This window comes from Cydia strobilella, chromosome 5 (genome assembly GCF_947568885.1).
Source record: "Cydia strobilella chromosome 5, ilCydStro3.1, whole genome shotgun sequence".
NCBI classification, from domain to species: Eukaryota; Metazoa; Arthropoda; class Insecta; order Lepidoptera; family Tortricidae; genus Cydia; species Cydia strobilella.
Window position 1 is genome coordinate 5,878,691 of NC_086045.1, and position 23,549 is coordinate 5,902,239.

The 23,549-nt window shown below is 36.2% G+C and overlaps 2 protein-coding genes across 3 annotated transcripts; one reads left to right on the forward strand and one right to left on the reverse strand.

Moving 5' to 3' along the window:
- Nucleotides 1–14,212: 14,212 nt before the first annotated feature.
- LOC134741348 (uncharacterized) lies at nucleotides 14,213–16,022 on the forward strand. Its single transcript, XM_063674101.1, has one exon. The coding sequence runs from the start codon at nucleotides 14,251–14,253 to the stop codon at nucleotides 15,997–15,999; it is 1,749 nt and encodes a 582-aa protein (XP_063530171.1). The 5' UTR covers nucleotides 14,213–14,250; the 3' UTR covers nucleotides 16,000–16,022.
- A 997-nt stretch (nucleotides 16,023–17,019) lies between these two features.
- Nucleotides 17,020–19,975, reverse strand: LOC134741349 (uncharacterized). Of its 2 annotated transcripts, none has more exons than XM_063674102.1 (5): nucleotides 19,556–19,975; nucleotides 19,277–19,386; nucleotides 18,647–18,751; nucleotides 18,233–18,418; nucleotides 17,020–17,870 (listed from the first exon to the last, which is right to left on the reverse strand). In XM_063674102.1, the coding sequence occupies exons 1-5, from the start codon at nucleotides 19,671–19,673 to the stop codon at nucleotides 17,808–17,810; spliced, it is 582 nt and encodes a 193-aa protein (XP_063530172.1). In that variant the 5' UTR covers nucleotides 19,674–19,975; the 3' UTR covers nucleotides 17,020–17,807. The 2 variants fall into 2 exon arrangements, with proteins under 2 accessions (XP_063530172.1, XP_063530173.1); XM_063674103.1 differs by having other exon boundaries at nucleotides 18,289–18,418; nucleotides 19,556–19,971.
- Nucleotides 19,976–23,549: the final 3,574 nt, after the last annotated feature.

Sequence of the window (23,549 nt, forward strand, 5' to 3'; positions counted from 1 at the left end):
TGATAGTTCAGCTTAAAAACACCGGACACCGGACGGACGTGCCCCTAGCCAGCCGTATGTTCCAAGTTGAATGTAAGAACTTCGCTTCGCTCGCTCGTTCGATAATAATAATTAATGTCAATCCATAAATCCATTTCTGATCAAATCATCATCATAAAATCATCTATTTGGTCCAGTTTACTGACATTCCAGTCTTACAAAAACTGATTCACTTCCGTACATGAAAGCATAACTCGTTTCAGGTCAGATTTAAATTATCGGAACGAGAAGTCATCTCACAACTGCTCGGCATTCGGTGACTTCCGCTTGAATCCCGGCCAAGAATTCTAAAACTTACTTTGTTTATTTACTCTTTAGTTTGTTTATAAACAAACTAAAGAAACAACGAAACCATATATGGTTTCGTTGTTAAGTTAATGTTGTAGTGGGTAGGTATATATGTAATTTAATTAACTTCAAAGTGCGAAATTATTTTATTCGTTGAACTTATTTGAATAGACTTACCTACACTATTTTGACCAGAGTTTAAAATTAACCGAGATCTGTTCGTAATTGTGATAATCATAGCTATTTAGGTACATTTAATACATACCTACACGCTTATAGCAGATTTTTTGTCTTATACATTTGCAAACCATTTTAGACCACTAAACTTGTTGGCATCCAATTAAGCTTAAATTTGGCATACCTTCTTATTAACCGACTTCAAGATTTCAAAAGGAGGAGGTTCTCAATTCGGTTGTATGTTTTTTTTTCTTTTTTTTTAATGTTTGTTACTCCATAACTCCGTCATTTCTGGACCGATTTTGAAAATTATTTTTTGATTGTAAGTATATACATACAGATTGGTCCCGTTTTTGTCAAAACGCAGTTCTGATGATGGGATCCATGAGGAATCGAGGGAACTCCTCAAATGTTAAAGGCATACATATAGTGTTTTTAGTATTTTCATCAACAAATCAAGCATTTACATTTAAAAAAGTGACATTTGATGAAGTGGAACTGCTGATGATGATCAGAACGGAACTCTTCAATGACGCATAGTTCACGTTTGGCGATTTATCCTCTTCGTTATGTTTGTTAAGCAAGTTAAGTTTTAAAGACACATTTTCGTCAAGCTCGAGTTCTGATGATGGGATCCATAAGGAACCGAGGGAACTCCTCAAATGTGAAAGGCATACATATAGTGATTTTTGTATTTTCATCAACAAATCCAGCATTTACATAAAAAAGTGACATTTGATGAAGTGGATCTTTTTTGAACTGCGATACTCACAGAACCGTACTGCTATCAGAAAAGTGGGTTAGGTTAGGTTAGAACTGTGACCCTTACAGAAACGAAATACTATCAGAATATTGGGTTAGGTTAGGTTAGAACTTACAGAAACGAAATGCTACTAGAAAAGTGGGTGGTTTTACCTCCTTTTAGTTAGGCAAACGGTGCTGTCTTTTTCATTTCATTGTCTGGAGTGCACTATCGACAATAAGTAACCTCTCAACGGCATCCCCCATTGAAGTCGTTTTTTTTCTTAAAAATTATTAGCTTAAAGCTATTGTTTAAGTTTTGCATACTTAGCCTACAAAGCGCTCATATTAGGTAGGTACTATGCAAAAGTACGGACCTAAATATCGAGTAGGCACAGTACACAGTACCTACACCCCTTATATTAAAAATTAAAACACTACCTATACTCTACTTAGTTAATAAAATAAAGTAGTACCAGTAGTACCACTAGTACCTACTACCTAGTCTACTCAAACGTTCCAAAATTTTATAGATAAGTACTGCTTTATTCAAAAACAATTTCAACAAATCACAATTCTGACGGACTTACCGCCAACATCGAAATCATTATCTGCCTCTCTATCCCTCTTGCATATTCGAGCAACAGTGAGGCAGATAACGTTTTCCGATTTTTCGAGATAGGCTAGATGACAGATGTCCTCTGCTCCAGTATCACTTTCGCTGTAAAGAGCATGGAAAATTAAACAAAATACATAAATATTAAAAACCTAAATATAAAACACGATAACTACGTTTTACACTCCGTATCCGACAGTTCAGTGATTTAGCTAGACACGAAACAAATAGGGAATGAGTCCAGAGGAACAATAATGACTCACTAAGACATGCTTTACTCCACAACCGCTTTACCTCATTTATTCGCAATAAATTATATGTGTTTTGGTTACACATAGCTTCGTGTTTTCCTGGTAAAACAAGTTATTTTCGCTGAGTTCCACCAAATAAAAATAATAATAATATGTGGCTAAAGGCTCACCAAATATTCAAACATTCACTCGTCTAAATCCCGTTTACAGTTAAAACTAAGTTAGTTCAGGACTATACATATACTCTTACCCGGCTTAAAATAATAGTACTTACAGTGTTTTATTAACTGCGCAGTAGCGCAACAATCTAACCTGTAGAAGAGAACATCCGGACATACAAAATGATTTTTATCCAAGCTGAAACGGAGTCCTTCGCTAAAGCTCGGTCAATGAAACCCAGGTTGGGTTCTAGGTTACCTACATAGTCTAAAAACAGAGAATTTACTACCAAAGTTATTTGTACCTAACTTATGAAAATAATGTTTTGGATAACCGTGGTGAAACGCATAAATCTCTAGCAGTATAAGTAAAAAACCTGCCTCGGAAATCAAGAAAATTTGATTCTCGCACAGATGGCACTACCACCAATACCAACCTTTAGCCTATTCTCGGCTAGATGGCGTTGACGCTTTCGTTTGTTAGGTATTTAACAATGTTAACACATATCAGTGAAAGAACATAGGTCAAAATCATATAAGAATAATAAATACAAATAAAAAAACATTTATCCATATATATATATACACATTTTTTGATATTTTTAGTTTTAATCGTGTGTCGATAGATGGCAGTAAATTTACTGTGACTACAAAATTTACTATGACAGTATCCCTCTATCCTGGAATCCTATTCTAATATATTCTCTTTGATCTGGATAATGGTACCTATCTACGACACCTACGTCTTGTAAAACAAAATGTTAGATTCTGACCAGCTTTACTTCACATAAGTAATAGCAAAACTGAACAAGGAAGGAAGGGGCCACCACAAGAGACCCTTGTTACCCTATAATAACCGGCCAAGTGCGAGTCGGACTCACGCCCCGAGGGTTCTATTTCTATTTTAATTGTTGTTGTAGCGGCATAGAAATATACACTCCGTGAAATTCAAAAGTCTACCTGGTCTATTACTGGTCATAATAGTGCGTTCCTGCGTTGCCACCAGCGATGTGGAATATTATTATGTACCTACCTATGTAATCAATTTAAACACATTATTGTACATTAGACATGTTAATGCCGCATGCATCCGGATAGGTGGGCTAGTATAGCCACCAAGTGGATGCCGCAAAAGAAGCGCGGACGTGGCAGGCCCAGGCGGAGATGGCGGGACGACTTAGACATCTTCACTAATAACTGGCCGGAAACGGCTCAACAACGGGAGTCATGGAAATCAAAGGGCAATTTGCCCAGCAGTGGGACACTACAGGCTATAAAAAAAAAGACATGTTAAAATATAATGAAACAAAACATATAAGATGTACGAAGGCAAACTTATATTGTCCACTAAATAGAGCCACGCTGAACTACAGAACCCTCGCTGCGCATCATCTCTCATTCGATATCTGACGGTGTTCATAAAACACCAAAAAATCTTTTTTTTGTTATAGCGACAATAGAAAAACAGCGAAAAAGTCAACTGTCTACATATAATACTTGAGACTAGCCATACTTACTTACTAGACTAGTATTTTTTATACAATTTTGGTGTTTGACGATCCTTTTGTGAATTCTTATTATTAAGTTTGACATATCTATAATAATTCAATATTTTTATAAATAATAATAACTGCATCTGCATCATCAATAAATTGCTCTGATATTTAGATTAAGGTAATATTTAAAACTTGACAATTTAAAAGTGCTTGTTGCTAGGCCTATTTGAATAAAGAATATATTGATTATTGAATATTACTCTTACTACTTAGTATCTTTGGACTAGCCTACTGGAAGACAGACACTGACACTGTCCGTCGGACACGTGACTTAGTCCGACTGTCAACATTTGGGTACGGAACTCTAGAATCTATATTAATGATAGCTATGGTTGGCATGCGAGTCATTTTTAAGTGACGCGACAGTGACATATAGTTGTTATAGGTATGGGTTAGGTATGCACTATGCTTGGGGTTTTACCCTTGCAAGTGCCTGCAGTGTATTAAGTAAGTGGAGAAAAACTAAAACCAAACAACGGTCTTATTCTAGACCAATAATCCTAAAAACGTAATTACGGAATCACCTCGAAAACTACAATAAACGTGAATAAACGCTTAAACAATTTTGAAATAACACGTCTGTCAGCGAAGGTAGTGAATTTACACTAAATCGAACGCTCCCAAACAAACATGTCCGAATTCCGCCAAAAGAAAACAAACGTCGCGGGCGTGAATCTGCCACGGGCCCACGCGGCGAGTCATGCGTAACCATTGAACTGTTCCTAAATACAGCTCTCTGTTTACTTTCCTAGAAGATATAATGCTGGTGGGTTAATTTGGGAGCTGCAGGCTGAAAATAATCTCACGTACGCCGGCTGGATATAAATGGAATGCACGTGGCCCGCTTTACCTTTTTTGAACATGTTTACATGTCTTAGGAGGTTGTGGAAATCTAGTGCTTTTAAGTATTTTTTTTCACCACACCAGCTGGTAAAGGCTCTCTTAATTGTTCAAAAACTGATAAGATTAAGTTGCATTTTACTCACATGTGAGGCAAAGTCATCAAATACAAATTTTGAGTTGTTTTCTTATGTTTGCTGGTAGAATTGACTTGCTGATTTTGAATGATAAATATTTAATAACATTCGTTTGAATCGATTTACGTCCCTTAACGTCTTTACAAATTCTTCATCCACAATAGTTGTATTGTACAATAAACTACAAATTATTTATTATCAACAAAGATTATATGTATACCATGAGATGTACTTATCCATTAGACTCCAATCTAGGCTGAGAAGCTGAAAATCAACAGCCTGTCCACCGTTAAGAGCCGGAATTGATTTTCGTCTTTACCTCTGTGCTTTTTGTCCTTTTAAGTCGGTCTGATCAATCTAGCGCATTTTTGGGGTTTCCGTGCTCAGTTTGGCCAAACTGGAGCTCCAGAATTCGTGTAGATATTTATTGACTACGTGGGCCTAGGGCGGTGGCCTCAGGTTTCTATGGCTAAAGTTTGTAAGTCCCACTTGAAGGCGCCCAGCACATCAGAATCCACCAGTCGTTCTGTCAGTGATTATGTCTTGGTGTTCTGAGGTTGGGTTTGGCACAGTTCCAAAGGCTTCGGGGATTATCATATCAATTTACCCATGCATCATAAGGTTTAACAAAATACGTTTACCTACAAGTTTGTAGGTGTAAATAACCAAACAAAAAGATGATCGTGTTAGACGCATTTGGTTACATATTTACCTATGATAAAATTACCTTAATAGTTAAGATTATTTCGAATCTGTCTGAGATCATAATCGTAAAAATAGAACAGATGTTTTGGTGTTAAATATGATCACTCACGTTTACTTCGGGTTCACTCGAGTCTCAAGGATAATTGTTTGTTGTTTTTTTTTTGGTTGTTTTATATGTCTACACTGGCATAGACGATTTTCATCAGATATGTGGGAATAAAAGAATAAATAGGAATGTAATACCAGAATCATATTTATGAAACTATCGCTCCCATCATAAGATTTAAAAAATTTCGAAATTATAACCTTATTAACTTTAACATCTTCGTAGACATCACGCGGTCGCCTTTCCCCAAATGAAAACATCGCGAGGAAACCGGACAAATCCCAATTAATCCGGATTTTCCCTTAGGATTCTAAAATCAAAATCCAGCCGCTTTCGTAAGAACTAGCATCTGCTCCACTTGGAATTTGGTTGCCGAGCGGACCCCAGGTTTCCTTACAAAACTTGGCAAAAAGTGTCTCGGGAACAGTAAGTCTATAAGATCCTAAAAACTGTTATTCATTTTGGATTACAAGATGGCAGCCTTGCACTTTTCCGTTAAAGTAGACATGGTGGTCGTTTTCAACGTTTCCGGTATTGCAGTTTTTAATCGTCATCGCAATCCTTAATGCAATCCTAAACGCAAATAATAAAACCCGGACAAGTGCGAGTCGGACTCACCCACCGAGGCTTCCGTATTTTTTAGTTAGCATTTGTTGTTATAGCAGCAATAGAACAGAAATAAGTACATCATCTGTGAAATTTTCAACTGTCTAGCTATCACGATTCATGAGATACAGCCTGGTGACAGACAGACGGACAGGTAGACGAACAGACGGGTAGTGGAGTCTTAGTAAAAGGGTCCCGTTTTTACCCTTTGGATACGGAACCCTAAAAACACTAGGACGCCCCCACTGGCCAAATCCCAAAGCAAACAAGACATACACCGGAATGCGTACGTTTATACGCTAATAAACCGTGTCATAAATGTACATTTGAGTCATCGAGTCACGAGCAGTAGTGACGCCAATGACGTCGCTATTAGCTTTCTTGGCCTTCTTGCCGTGACAGATTTTGCGTTATGTCCGAGAGGACTGCCTTATGTCTGTCGAGGTAGGCATGGGGGCCATTTCACGGTTGTAAGGTTTGTTGTTGTTGTGTCCCTCTCAATCCTAATACGAGAAAAAAGGAAAGAAAACGGTCCTTCCATTCTATTACCGAACATAATTATGTATATATTACAAAAAAATGTTGATGTGTTGTGTGTGTGGGTATTACGTATGTAAGTATTTATATACATATGTACAATTTTGCAAATTTTCATTGTGTTGGTTAGAAAATAGAACGCTATATTTTCCTTTGTCTTGCATTTCTAGCAAAAGAAACTAATACTGAACATAGATATATAAATAAATAAATATTTAGGGACAATCTCACACAGATCGACCTAGCCCTAAACTAAGCAAAGCTTATACTTTTGTTTTATTATTTATTCCTTTCCCCGGCAAGCTCGGCCGAATTGCACCTTCCCATACAAACGTAGTACATTTTAAAACTACGTTTTGGATTGTAATGAAACTTTGCACATACAATTACATGAGGTATATCTAGGTCTGTAATTAGTTGTCCAGTATATAAAACAAACTAAATAGAGCAAATACAAGTTTTGCATGAAAAACTTAAATTCGTTGTATTTTTTTAACTATGGTATCTGAAGCTACATAAGCTAATTACAGACAAAGATATACCTTATCCTATTGTAAGTACAAAGTTTCAGAGCATTCTAGCCAGTTGTTTTAAAATGAGAGCGGAACTAGGTTTGTATGGAGAACCGAGCTTTGCTGGGGACCCTTAACTCTAACAGATAGGCTATACATGGTAATTGATCTACATATGTACGTTATGGTTATACCCAACCATAACGTACATATGTAGATCGAGAGCAGTGGTATAGTTCGTAGATTTCAAACAGTCCCCTTTCGGCTTATCCTTTGTCTATTGTTAAATGAAACCGCACGTGCTACTTACTAGCATAAAAAAATGGTATGGCCGTTTTAACCGGTTATTCAATTACCACTCTATGGAGATTGCAATAAGGTTAAACATTAACTAATGGGAAAACATATTCCTTAGCTGTGTGGTCTTTGCGGTTACTGAGTGCCGGCAAGTCGAACGCTACAGAACCAGTCTAAAATGTTTCATCGATATGCGTAACAAAGGCGCGTTATCGGAGAGCGCACTTACACTGGTTTTTAACACAATAAATATTACGAGTGAATGGAACTTGAAGTTAAGTTGCTTTACCTACGTGTTACGATTTTTTTTTCTCCCTCCTAAAGATTATGTTAGGGCACCGACTATACTCGTAGTACAGTGTGAATCCAATACACTGTAACAGCTAACTGCAGATACAGTGTAATGGATTCACAGGGTACACTACCTATGCGGAAAACGCAGATGACACGACAAAATACACAATTCAATTATCTCGAGATTAGTTTAGCTTGGGTTTCTCCATCTGGCTTAAAAAAGTGCATTGCCTGACGGATGATTACCTAATCGACTATTTTTAGTCTAAATTCATTACTTACTGCCATTAGGGAAGTCCCGTAACGACGGACGGCAAACGTACTATCTCGGCAACTTAAGTGGCGCGGGGGGACGTACCAATGTCGAAAAACGGGATGCGCCTTGCTTGTGACGCGCGCAGCGACTGTGGAAGCGTTTTTTTGTATTTTTGTAGGGAATAAGGCGCATTTTCGGGTGAGAGTTTGATAGCCTGTGATCCGTATGTCTTTAGAGCCAAGGTAATATGCTAATATGACTGTGTATTCGAACTTATTGGACAGTGTGTATATATTTCGCATCTTGTATGAAAGGGAAAAACCTTTAGATCAGATTAAATCAGAATAATATAGCCACAAAATTATGGCCCAGACTAGACTGTACGTAAATACGTACGTAGGTGCGTATTGGTTTTGTAGTAAACCCTGTTTACCTACGAAGTGGAAGTCCTGGATTTAAATCCCGCTAAGGGCATTTATTTACGTGCTGGCCACAAATAGTTTTGTTCCTGAGCAAATTGACATTGTTATTACTCAATGATATTTTCTATATTTCTAGTGTCGTGTATAAGTATTAATACTTTGATCTAATTTTTTTGAACCCCCTCATAGAACACACTAAATGGTTTTATAATGACTAAAGTTTTTATACGAAAATAACTAAAATATAAAAATAATAATTGCGCCATCTAGTACAATGCCCAATTTCTATTCATGGCGTTATAGAGTAGTCATCAGCCTTCTATATTCACTAACATATGAAGGGTACACGGAAAGAACATGTCTAGTCACTTTACTAACATTATGAGTAATCGCGGTATTAAAATTTGGAACCATGTCAGCACGTATGGTAATTCCGTGACCTGGGGCCCTATTCGAGATGCACAACTGTCAGTTTCGGCTTCAACACCAGTTCAACAGTTGAATGAATCATTTGTTCATCAACTGTGGAAAGTATCATTTGGTACAACCAAAACTCATTCATTGAAAAAATTATGCAACAAAAATCAACTTTGTTTTCTTACTACTATACGGTTTAAAATGGCTCTGAACTCTGCGTGGTTCGGTTTGGTTTCGTTGTCACCTAACTGTGGATTGCTAATGTCAAATTTACCTATTCGACAACACACGATTTCTTCCATTCAACTGAAGTTCAACACGAAACGTCACTTAACGCATGTCGAATACCGCTCGTCTTTTTTAACTAAAAAAAAGTTGTGTTACATATATTATACAGTGGTAGCAAAAGATATAATTAATAGTTCATAAGAAGCTCTACATTTTGAAATGAAAATCTCATTTTCCAAAAAAGTGACTAGACATGTTCTTTCCGAGTACCCTTCATATACTAAAACTCACTGTTAAGGCGTGTTTACATTTAAAATATTGTACTTATCATAGTATACATATTTAATACAGAGTTATGACTGTTATCTATTTAGTATAAGTATCTAAGTATGTATTTATCTATATATTATTAAGTATGTATATCGTCGTACCCATAGTACAAGCTTTGCTTAGTTTGGGGCTTGGTTGATCTGTGCAAGATTGTCCCCAAATTTTTTTTTTTTTTTTTTAGTATTAGGTACGTATACATATTTCGGTATAAATTATTAAAAAAATATCAAATCATGTGTGGCAAGATTTTATACATGAGTACCTATCAATAATATATTTATATTGTTCAAATACCGCTGCTATACGGCGCGATTCGAGAAATGAATTAGAGATTCACTAGATATGAAATAGTAAAGATATGTGACATTTCACGGCAAAAGGTACCTTATGGCATCCAATATTAATCGGAGCGGCGTTAATAATAGCGTAAGCTCCAACCTCCATAAGGTACCTTTACCCGTAGGACATCACATATTTTTACAATTTCATATCTAGTGAATCTCTAATTCATTTCCCGAATCGCGCCAATAGTATTTTTATAAGCGCTACGACCCGTAGCAACGGCGTAGCTAGGATTGCTACGAATATTTAGAACTATATTAACTATATTAATATTATTGGGTCATGACCTATTGATTAGGTAGTAAAGCCGTTATGCTTTACAAATACAAGTTATTTATTTGCCAGAATACAGTGGGTATGTAGATGGTGACAAAATTTAAAGTACAGTGTACTCTACTTTGTCGAATCTGAGTAGGTTTTTAAGAGTAGTGAAAACCTAATTATCAAGATTATTGATTCCCAAAAATGTGTAAGGTCTAAGAAAAAACGTGCCCCGAGTTTAACAACCAAACTAGATGGTATAATATCACGAATTAATAAACTAGTACGATACCACGCTATTACGTTTTATCGGTTTTATGGTAACAGAATTGACAAATGTGAACTTTTGAAATTATTAATTATACACATGCCAAAAATCACAAAATTTCAATGTTAGAAAATACAATTTGTCTATCTAGGTATTACACATAACAAAGATAGATATAACTCCGTAATAGATGGATACAGTCTAAGGAAAAAACGTGCCTCGAAAATCAAGAAAATTTGATTCTTGCTCAGAGGGCGCTACTAGCTTTGGCCTACTACTATCGTATAGATGGCGTTGACGGTTTCGTTTGTTATTCAACAATTTTAACGCATATCAGTGAAAGAACATGGGTCAAAATCATAAAAATAATTAATGCAAATAAAAAAAATCATTTATCCATATTTAAATAAATTTTATCGTATTATTATAAATCTCCATTTTTAGTTTTAAGGTGTGTCGATAGATGGCAGTGAATTTACTGGGGTTACAAAATTTACTATGACAGTACCGCTCTATCTTATTATATCCTCTTTGCACATAATAAAGCAGAACAGGGTCGAAAGTCTGTACTTGGAAGATATTCGAAAAAAAAAATGCTAGGGATTCCTAATTAGAATTAATAACCGAAAACGTTCCAACAGTTTTTAGAATTTTTGTCTGTTTGTCTGTTTATTTGACTGCGTATCACGTGAAAGCGGCTGAGGCCGCTAGCCGATCAATTTAGTCGATGGTTCAGGTCCTAAAATACGGCGTTGTGTGAACAAAAGATATCCTTTGGCAGGATTGGTCATTAGGACCCAAATTGAAATTATAATCAAAATATAGCTACTTATTACTATTTGTTTCTAGCAACTTAGGACATCAAATTTAAACTGACAAGTGAGTCTAAACCGTGAAATTATTTATTGTAACTTAACCGTCCATCCTCACCCCCACCATAAAGTGCCATAAACTAATTGTTTATTTTAAGGATCTGGGTAAATATATTTTTCTCAAAAATGGACGGCAAAGTCGACGTTGCCGGTTAAAAAGTAGATCGCGAAGTGCGTAGTTTATGGTCAGTCAAAAAATTAAAAAGTTAAAAACATTGCAGTCTCGATTTCGGGACTGCAATGTTGCATACAAATTCCATTATTTGTCGAGTTCCACTTTTTAAAAGTTGAAGTGGCCATATCAAATGAAGGCATAGGTCCATTAAACAGCCAAACAGATGATCAGTACTTATTATTATAATGTTGGTACCGCGACTATTTAGGTGTCTCAAATAGGTTGGCGTATTTTCAGCAGAAAAATACACTTCCATTTTTATTTAAAAAAATAAAACGGCGGCAAAGCAAATCTTTTTACTTTTTTCTGTGAAAATATATACAGAAGAACGTTGCTTCTGTAAAATATTTCTATTATATTTGCATTTATTGCGCCATTTTTGAGAAAAGCACTATATATGACTCGGCTGGAAGGCTACTTGCTGGCTTCGGATTCAATAAAACGGACTCCCAAGTTCGTCCGTTTAAAACGAATCCTCAGCCAGCAAGTAGCTACTTCCGAGCCTCGACAATAATGTACTATCGTTCGATTTCATTTTTACCGATTGCAGACTAAAATGTCGTTCATACGTTCTAAAATATGTTTATTCGTATTTGGACAGAAAAAAATCAGCGTTTATTACAAATACAAACAACAACTTGACCGAGCTTTAGCGAAAATCTCCGTTACAGCTTGGGTAAAAATGCTTTCGTATATGTCCGGATGTTCTCCTCTGCAGGCCGCATTTCTTAACGGGTGTAGCGTTGAAAAAACCGGGAAAATTGCGGTAAAATGTCAAAACGGCTCGTTTTTTCAAGTTTCTTTCGAAAAAAACAATGCAAATTTCAGTTACAATACTTCCGAAAAAAAGAATAAAGCTGAAAAAAAACAAGTTTTTTTCAAAACTTCTGTATTTTTCAATATACATACTTAATTAGGAATTTAAACAGGTAGGTTAAGGTTGCATGTCTAATGTGTTTGTTTATGGCATTGACACTGTCATCACTCATCAGTGGCATTGTGTGTGACGTATTTAATTTTTCTGAATAGAACTGGAAAAAAACCGAAAAGAACGAAATTTTGTAAAATTCCCAAAAAATACATTTGATTTTTTCCGGAATTTTCATCCCTAAACCAGTGTCATTTAATTGATCTGCAATATATTCATATTTTGATAAACAAAAATATATATTTGGTATTAATATAATAATAATATATTTGGTCAGCCAAAATGTATACAGTTCGCAATTAATATCATACTGAGCTGCTCCAAATTGATTTGATTGGCAAATTAATTATTTGATCGGCAGGTAAGCGATCCACTACTAATCCAATTTTATCTGAGCTGTTCAAATGTGGTACAACTTTTATAGAAAATGTGATGTGGCAGTCCGTCCATAGACGGGAATAGTACATTTTACAACTAGTGTGAAAAGACATTTCACACGTGTTGTAAACGACGTTTTTTAATACAATTGCGAAAAAATAATAAATTAATATATCATTAGTAGAATCATACCACCAAACCAAACCAAAACCAAAAGTACCTATACAGCTAAGATACGCGAGCTGCCGCAGCCCGCGATACCTTCATACTCGTGCGCGCCCCGGCCGCGGCCGCCGCGGGCCCGCCGCGGGTTGGTCAACGACACCTCCTCATAACTCATGAGGCCCTGGTACCTGCTCCGCGCTAAATTCAATTTTTTAATACAGTTGCTCAAAAAGTGGTACTTTTTGTGGCTGCGTAGCGTGCGAGAAGCTCAATTTCTCGAACTAGTGCTTTTTACTTTTTAGTTCCAAACTATACTTTCGAAACGCAGTTAAAATCACACTAGTTGTAAAATGTACTATTAACTGCGTTTCGAAAGTATAGTTTGGAACTAAAAAGTAAAAAGCACTAGTTCGAGAAATGGAGCTTCTCGCACGCTACGCAGCCACAAAAAGTACCACTTTTTGAGCAACTGTATTAAAAAACATATTGTATGGGATTTACCTGTTCCCACCCTGTTCCACATCACGCAGTTTCGAGAACGGCGCCGTCGTCCCCGTGAGCGGGTTAAAGTTCTAAGATTCAATGAAGTCCGTATCAAATTTAATTCAACAAAATCTATGCTTTGAAGATCATTCAAAATGCATGCAATTATCCAGGTTTCACTGTAATTATAACATACAGCAAAAACATATAACTGGTAACATTAAATTTAACGTTTCCTGCAAAATTGCAGCTAAGCATGGTCGCATTGCCGCAGGAAATTTTAATTGTCAATGTCGATATTCTGATAATGCTCTGGATTTATCGTTTACGACAATCATTAACTATACTGTCATATTATCATTTGTCAACTTATGTGGGTAATTATACTAATTACCAATTTTTCATTTGTCGTGATAATGACCGTTCCGGTTGGTTATAAAAACCGGACAAGTGCGAGTCGGACTCGCCCACCGAGTGTTCCGTACTTTTTAGTATTTGATGTTATAGCAGCAACAGAAATACATCATCTGTAGAAATTTCAATTGTCTAGCTATAACGGTTCATGAGATACAGCCTGGTGACAGACAGACAAACGGACAGAGGAGTCTTAGTAATAGGGTCCCGATTTTACCCTTTGGGTACGGAACCCTAAAAAAGGCAACTAGGCCAGTTAGAACACATGGGATGGATTACGTAGTTTAACTATTTTTACGTTCATAGATTACTAGTTTTACCTACGTAGTTCTCTATTCGTACGTAATCATCGTGTAAATCGGTCATGTATACTAAATTACAACTACTTACCTTTTTAGGCTTACTTTGTGCAGTGTCCAGTGTGGAAAAAAACCATTTTGTGAAAAACACGATGCTCACTAATGTTCTTGAAATGTGTGCATTAGAAATAGTTTTATCTAAAACTTTGCATGGAGCTAATGTAGCTGTCATTAGAAATAACAAGCTCGAAAATGAATTCATCAAAAAACTTCATGAAAGTTACAATGTCAAAATGTTTGGAAAGGATTATAATGTACCTTTGAATATTACACCTGACGTCTACATAGTGCATAGTGATGACAAAAATCATTTTGAAAATATCATCGCCAATTTAAAGTATGATTGCTACCGGAATTCTAATGCTTTGTTCATACTAGTTCTACCAAATATAAGGGAGGAAGATCTGCCATCTATATTTAAAATACTATGGTCCCATCATGTCATACATGTTCTTGTTACAATTAAAGATGCAGATGAAGATGCTTCAATATACTCGTATCTTCCCTATGTAGCAGGTCGATGCGGCAGAGATTACAACCATACTATTAAAATGGGTCAATGCCAAGGACATGCAGCGACAGACGTTGTAGAGAAGTTACGCGTATACGATAAGCCTAATTTAGAAAACTGCACATTTAATATTTTGGCTCACCACTACCCACCTCTGGTTTTTTCTGATCTAAACCCAGTAGATACATTTGCGGTCGGGATAGAAAGATACCTTGTACAACTGCTACTAGAGGCTGAGCACATGTCCACGAATTTCACATTTGTGCCCGAAATTGTTGAGTTCGGTGGCATAACAAATAATTTTACCGTTACCGGTATAATGAAAAAATTGCATGAAAATGAAGTCGATTTGTTATTTGGAGGATTTAGCTTAAACAACAGACGAGCATTGTTTTTCGATTTTATATCTATTCATTTAGCATTCGAAGATATTTTCATACCAGTTACCCCTAACTCAGAATTAGTGCAAAGATGGAGGATAATTTACATGATTTTTGAGTACAGGGTTTGGTTGCTTCTACTAGTCGCAATTTTAATTTGCTCAGCTCTGCTTTGCAGTATTGATAGCTTATCGAAATGCAAGGGCAATAGTTTTTCTAAACTGCTGAAGCTCTTTGGAAATGCAACTCAAAATGTAGTGTTTAAGCGAAGAGAAAACCTGTCAGAAAATGTAATCATTATTAATTGGTTGTGGTTCGTTTTCTTAGTGACCTGTTATTACAACACGCGGTTGACAAGCTACTCAACCTACCGGACATACGAGCCACAGATAAACGAATACATATCTTTGCAGAAGTACAATTTGACTCCATGTTTTTCACGTGATATTATGACGTTCCTAAAGAAGTCAGAGACACCAATAATCCATGAACAATATCTAGATATGGAAAGCTGTAAGACTGCTGATCTTGCATTAGATGAGATTGTAAAATCATCGAGTAAATATACAGTTACAATATATTATAAATATCTTTGGTGGGCTGCGCAGCACCCGAAAGAGAAAAGCCGTGTTCATGTCATGCATGAAAACATGTACAAAACGCATTATGCTATATTTTTTAAACGTGGATTCCCTCTCCTCCAGCGGTTTGTAAGAAGAATGTCTCGTATAGTTGAGTGCGGTTTTGTCCATGCTATTAAAGGCCGGTTTCCGAACGATGTGAGATACGCAAGCGACGTCTCCGGCGCGTTTGAAGTGCGCTTTCTAACATTATACGATCTAATTTTACCATTCAGTATTCTGGCCGTTGGACATCTTATTGCATTAGTAGTATTTATTATAGAAGTACTTTACAAAACGAACAAAATATTTGTGATGTTTCTACATTGAAGGGAAGTTTATTTCTTTATATTTTACTATAGCAACAAACAAAATTTTATAAATGTAACATAAACCCCTCTCAATATTAGACAAGCCCCGAGCAAGTTAGCTTTCAAGCGGTTGAGCAAGAGTTCGAGTAGCGTCCATCATATATTATAAGTATGTATGAAATATGTAGTAGTATATTAATTATATACATTCTAGTAATTTTACTTGTTTATTTATATATGTAGTTTATCAGAATTATTAGTTGTTCAGTTGTTTACCATAGTTCTCATAAATACCTTTGTTCTCCGTGCACCATTTTTAGATATCTGCTTGGCCCGATGGTTGACTGATAGAGAATGATTTTAATGTTTTGTGCAATAAAGTTTAAATAAATAAACGAATATTATATACATATACTTACGCCTGTACGTAAAAACTAGCCAATAAGTTAAATCCTGAACTTTAATTACATCCCAAGCGAACTAGTAGTTGGCACCCATTATATATCTTAATTATTTTGCCGGCGAAATCAATAATAATACGCATAAAGATCTTAATACATATTGAACTTGACTCTCATTTCAACATTTGTTTTTGATGGGATTTTAATTACCGTAACACCACTCAACATACCAATAATATCTTACAACTATGGATCACAACTTACTTAATATTTTTTTTAAGGCGTGACTATTATTTGAATTAGACAGACAGTTCTGATGCAAGATATTTTCATGAATTAGATAAATAAATCACAGAAAACAAGAAAAGAACATTGGTTTTGAAACTTAATAATATATTGAAACTGTGTAGGTACCATAAGTTTAAGTAGTATTGTGAACTTTCCAGCGTTAAGTCACATTCCAGTGTCCCTTGCGGTTGTGTGAGTGGTTGTTTGATTGAGCAGAATTGTATATCAGTGTTGTAAAAATACTTCAATATGCTCACACCTCATTTGTATCCTATTTATAAGTATAAGTATACCTAGTAGTTTCAGACCATTTCAGATAAGGTTGGCTAGAGTAAAAATAATAAAAATAATTAGAAAAATAAATACAAATTTTATTTATGATCTTATTTTAAGTACAAAAATTTACTACCTATTTACGTAATTTAATGTGATTCGATCACTTAAAGCTTCTGAAGCTTAAAATATTTTATAAACAAATTAAATACCTCAATAAAATCTATGAGATTACATGCCTTTGGCACCAAGGACTAGGCCTCCAACACGAACTAAAACTAAAAATACAAAAATTACACAATTTAGAGAGCTGATTTAAAAAATCGAGACATTCCCTGATAGCATACAAAACAATAAATTAAGTATATGTCCTATGACTAGACCGAATACTTTAAAGTAATAGTCACATTAAATTTAATTATCTTAACCCTAAGATTGGAATAGCTATAAATATCACAACATAGGAATTGCGTAAATCATATTTACGCCATTAACTATAATAAACAAATACTGAACAGTGATGTCTAGGAGACAAATACTTTTCAAACCCCAGACTTAACAACAGACTTACAAACATTCGTACGGTGCAAACATTAAATACAGACCAAAGGTCTTGGAACATTTTGAGCTCACAGCACCATTTGGCCCCATATAATAAACCTAATGAAATAAATAGCTTACCTACTCTATAATACTGTTGAGACTTAGATTACTTATGTTATAAGACACTTATATCAGTCGGCAATACAACTAAGGTCACTTTTACAAGTCTTTAGTTATTCATGTTACTCCGCCACTACCGTAGTTAAACTCATAATCGGTTCGACTTTCTTCCAGAATTCCAGAATATTCGCGGCTCTATAACTTATCTCATCCGTCTTCGCGCTTCACAAGCGCATTTCGAACGATTCCACCGCATATTCGGGTTCTATAACAAAAGAAAACTAACATTGAAACTTCTGAAAACTTAAGTTGAAACAATTTTAGATAAAGCGATAAAACGCAGACAATGGATATCAGCACGTACGCAACGAAACACCGAAAAAGGCGCGTGAGTTATATACCAAAGCCAACAAATATTATTCTAGCCTCGATATATAGAGGCGTGAGATGACTTGCGTCTATCATTTTAAAAGGTAGTCTTTTGAATTAGCATCAGAAAGATAAGAAGATAAACGAAACAATCAGCGGTATAGTAATGAGAAAGAAGTAAAAGCGTTTGTTAAAAGTCGATCGGTGCATCGTGCATCACATCTAGTTAGTGCTCACAGACATCCATTATCTACGAACCTTTGCGAGGCAGTTGCGGCGCTCCTCTAGATTTGGACATTGGCAGGCGCACTTACGGGGGTTGAACACCCGGCCACTCGCCGCGCAGCTCTCGGGGCTGCCCGTGCAGCACTGGCATGACAAGTGCTCCTCTAGCTCGTATAGGGAACACGACTCCTTCCCAGTCTTCATATTGGTAATCTTTATCTGCAAACAAAATTCCAATCAGATTCCAATCGTTAAGGAAAGCGCTATCATAATAGACGATCCGTAATCGCGCGCCGATTCACTGATTCATAGACGTATTAGAACAATCATGAGGTTTGTTATGTCATTATTATCGTAGGAGACAATCAGAATTACCGCGGCGACGTTTAAAATAGAACAAGTGTGTCAAGGCAGTTAAGTATAGATAAGGTTTAGGTAAACACTTACTGGTATATGACGGATCGTAGTCTCGCGAGGAACGCATTTGGAGTCCGAGCCCACGTGGTCGCAGAGGCCGACGCAGCGTTTGACCCACACAGCGCCCGGGTGGATCTGGGGAAAAACATGAACGTCAGTAAGGCTCTGTGGCGTATGAGTACTGTAAATGAAACCTCAAATATTTGATCTAAGTGGCAGATTAATGATGACTTTTATCTGTAAGTTTATAACGAACTATATAGCTACGTGCTACGTAGGTATAGAAAGAGTTTAATTTAAGATATAAACTAATGGTGAAATTAAAACGGCTTATTAATAATCTGTAGAATACTGTTTGAATTTTGAAACTTATTAACAATTATCAAAAACTATCTAATCAAGATACAAATAATCGGTCATCATTTAAATTTATGACCGACAGAAATCGTCATAATTTAGATAACGAATGTAATGTTGTGAAATCGAGAAAGAAATTATACGACAAATTGTATCATGCGTTCACGTAGTGACGATAAAAAGGTGGGTCATTTAAAACGCTCACGCGAATGTCAGTGACGCGGATGTGATTTAATTAAAAATTAATTACAACTTATCAAATTATATAATGGAATTTAGTGATAAGTTCAGATATATATTCACCTCTTCGTGAGCTGCTTTGGGTTTAAGTACAACGAAAACTTCTCGGGGTGCTCCGCATCGCGCATCTTCAATTAGAGCACTCCTCTCGCTTGAGCCACTGCTGCAGGATACTGCCAACAATAAAACAATAATTGTTAATAAAACTTGTGACTTATCTACAAATTCAAAATTATTTTGAATCTTTCGTCAAAAATAGTTATATATTTAAGGCTGCTACAGCAGATCTCCTTTGGGATGTCTTCAATTTCTATTAAAGTGATGATCCATCATGAGACTCACCTTTCTTTAGAGGCGGGACTTCATGCTCCTCGTAACTCCTGCCAAACTTTGGGTGATGTCTGTTCTCCACCGCCCTCACAATCACAAAAAGCACCAAAACCATGAACAACTTCTCCATTTTGTTTTTAAGTTTCACAAATCTTAATATCACTGGTTTAGCTAGTCACTTGCACGTCGTAAGTTATCACTGACACTTGTATTAGGTACGTGTTGCTCGTTCGACGGTCTGTGGAGGTATGGTGTGGAAGGCGGCGAGTTTGTGTTATAAGCCTGCGGCTGAGTCAGCGGCGGCGGAGGCTCGTCGGTTGCGTCACGGTGATGGCGCGCCGCGCTGTGCAGTTTGCACAGCTGTCGCTACGTCACGACTTTCGGCGAACGGTTTCGGGATCCTTTGCGGATTTGCGTTACTTCCTATTTGAACGTTCCTACGTTAAAGTCCATCTGGTTTTTGAAGTCATAGTTTATTTAAGTTTAATTCGTGCTAATGAACGCAGTACGCATTAAAGGTTGTTGTAGACTTACAGGATGTAAAATAAGACAGATGCAAGTAACAAGTCGATTCTATTTTATCTATCAAATATCAGAACCGTGTGTAAGCACAAAATATTCGTAAATGTGTGTATATGATAATCACAATAATGATAAAATATGATGGATTACAAGGAATTCCCAGATCGATGTCTAAATCAATTACAAAGGGATTAATCGTCATAAAAGTCCACTATCAGATTTCTATATCGATTGATGTAGTTTATCTGTCACCTGAGGAATTCGGCATAGGTATTCGTACTTTAACTATAGTGTTACGCGATAGGTTATCGTTCTTGGCGCCGAGTCAGTAACTAACTGTGAATGTGATAAAAATACATCAAAGCGTATGCTTGTCTTATATTATCTTTCGCGACAGTGACCTAACCTAGCGCAACGCCCTCTGTTTTGCGGTCTTAGTGTTATCATAATAATAAAATAATATTAATATCAAAATCAATAATAACAATATCATATTATAGTTATGTTAAAACAATGTTAAAGAAACATACATTAAATGTATTTCCCTCAGTAGCTTGCTGCCGAATATTTTATAATTAAATAGATTAAGATAATCGTTTATAGCACGTCCAAATTCCAAATTTCAAAATTATTTATTCGTTGAATAAAGGCGGATACAACAACGGGTGTTAAACGTAGGTCACACATTTCCGCTTATTTCTTGCGGTATTTTGGCCATCCAAAGGTACGCTTGCAACTTGCAACGTAAGCCCTGATAACATTTCATTTATTACTTGGGATTATGAGAACATAGATCAGATCCGGATACCGTCACCAACTTTTAGTACATATGTGCCATTCTCAATCAAACGGGTACTTATTGTCGGTTGTCAATAAGGCGCTATTTCCGTATAACTTCAATTGAAAATCAACCTTATTGACAAGCGACAATGTGGTACCTTTTGGTTGAATATGTCACATATATTGAGAGACAAGATACTGGGACCTCAAAACTGCCGGGAGACACTAGCATAGGTACAAGTTTCCTGTGTAGTGACGTCATTAAAATGGGTCTCGCTTCGTTGCTAAAAGTGCAACTTTCACAGGAACTATGACATCCCTTCGAGAATTTTCCATAAGTCAGCAGGCTGTTTTTTGGAACGTATTTTATAAGCTATTAGTGTAAGCTGCAAGCTTAAAACATCCCAAATCTACCTGTAGCGTCTGTCGTCGTCCGCTATCTGTGGAGAACTAGTCAACTGGTCTTGTGATTGTCATGTCTAATTTTGAATTTAGATGTCAGTCGTTCCAATATTCCAAATATGTATGTTAGTCAGCCAGTCAGTCAGTCGGTCTATGTCAGATCGCCACGGAGGTTAGAAGCCCCGACACTATCTATGGGATAAATAGAACCCTTAAACACAACTTATAAAATAAAAAATAATACCCGTAATTGTTACCGGGGAATCATCCCATAATAGAGATTAGCTCACGCAACTCACTAAACTTTTGTTCAGTATACTGATACCTAATATTGGTTTTTATAGCAATAATAGTTATTCCAACTGTTCGACTATTATCAAAGTATGTACTTTTTTGAAAAACCGTACCGCTTTTTTATCACAATACGGTTGGCAAAATTTTTATTAGTAATCTTGAGAATTTTCTCTAGTCACTTCATCGATCTGAATCCTGATTTTTTTGACTTTCGCTCGACAAAAAAAAATCACGAACGCGCATTAAAAATTTGTGACAATAATTAATGCACAAAAGCTACTATGGAAATTGCTTCTAAAAATGCGCAATTTTATTTTTGAGGAAACTCATCGATAACTTGTTTGTTAAACAAAATAAATTAAAATTCAAAAACATGATATCTGCAGCCTCGAGCAGGCACATGCAGATCGCTCACGGTAGCTCAGTGAGAGTGAGAGAGGAAGTCGAACCTACGGGACCTTAATAAAACACTGAAAACAACAATTAAAATTCCACTAAACATTACTATTTGAGCTTAATTGACAGCTTTTTCATAAAGCTTAACTGGAACGAGCTCGTTAGCATACAAACAAGTTCACCTGAAACTGAAACTAATCGAAAAGTTCGTGGAAAATGTGGTCACAGCTTTCCTTAGGCGTGACGTTACCGTTCGGTCGACATTCGAATTTCAATTGTTAAACGGTAGGCGTGAGCGGCCGGGGCGCAAGTTAAAAGCGCGCGTTAGCGGAAAAACGTTGAATTGATAGGTAAGGTATACGAATATGTAATATGTTAAAAAATATGTTAATTATGTTATGTTTATTAAATATATTTCCTTATCATTTCTTTTTTCTTCTTTTTCTTTTCATATTGTTTTAATCGTACTTTGATTCGATTAAAGCGTAGGTAAGGCGTGCAACATACAAACCGAAGCTCGCGGGCAATTCGTTTCTCGGAACTTATAACATAGTTTTATGTTTACCAGCCGCTTTTCCCGGACCGGACTGTTAGTTTTCTTAAAATATTTCAATTACTATACGGACCCCTATGAGGCCTAGTTTCGCCTCTGGAAAGTTAAGATCACAGTCACTTTCGTAAAAACTAGTGTCTGTGCATTGACACATGGGATTAGGTTGTCAAGAGAACCCCAGGTTCCCTAATTGAGTCGTGGCATAATCGGTCGTCATAACGCTAGGAGAATGATGACAGGATGACACTTGCTTGGTATTTCACGCAGTTTTAGCGGGAGTTATTTACCCTAGGGATTCATGGATTTTTAAGTATCCCACTAAGGCATACCTATACCTATACAAACCAAGTAGGTTATATAACCAAGTAGGTCAAATATCTATTTAAATGTAAGCTACATAACATTACCGTCATCTACGTCAAATAATAAACAAAATGGCGGACGATATAGGTAATTTTATCGTATAGTTTTCGAGTCACACGTCATTTCAACTATTTCAAGTCAGTTTTACAAGTCATTTCCGTCCGTAGAAAATTGTCCTCCTATAGAGAATTTGAATTTCGTGCCTTATTCCACTGACAAAGTAGGTTTGCCAGAGTGTATTCAACATGATTTCGCTTAAATCTTTTTTTTTCCTCGCATGTGTGATAATAAACACGGTCGGTATTAAAATTGTTAGCTCGAGGATTTCTACTCACTCTCGTTAACAATTTTGACTTAGGTATGGTCAAAATTTATGTTATGTTATGGTTACACAATGTACCATTTCATTATCAAAAATATTATAGGCTTTTCAACGTCATTTTAGTCATTTTTAATAACAAAACTTCCGTGAGACACAGACATATTAAACATACCTATTAATAACGGGTCACTCACGTACTGTAGTTATGTTCACATTACGCCATAGTTCATGGTAAACTAGGAATGAACTCGCGATATGTAAACGCAATAAAACTATAGCGTCAAAGAGGATGGAGGTGCAAAAATAAATAATCATAAAGTAAACTAGGTAATCTTAAAAGTTTGTAGCAAACATAGCGCGAGATTACGACGTAA

Coding starts and splice junctions, on each gene's coding strand:
- LOC134741348 (XM_063674101.1), top strand. CDS start 14,251: ATGCTCACTAATGTTCTTGAAATGTGTGCATTAGAAATAGTTTTATCT.
- LOC134741349 (XM_063674102.1), bottom strand. CDS start 19,673: ATGGAGAAGTTGTTCATGGTTTTGGTGCTTTTTGTGATTGTGAGGGCG. Junction 18,752..19,276: donor CCAAAGCAGCTCACGAAGAG/GTGAATATATAT, acceptor GTTTTTCCCCAG/ATCCACCCGGGCGCTGTGTG. Junction 18,419..18,646: donor CTACGATCCGTCATATACCA/GTAAGTGTTTAC, acceptor TTTTGTTTGCAG/ATAAAGATTACCAATATGAA.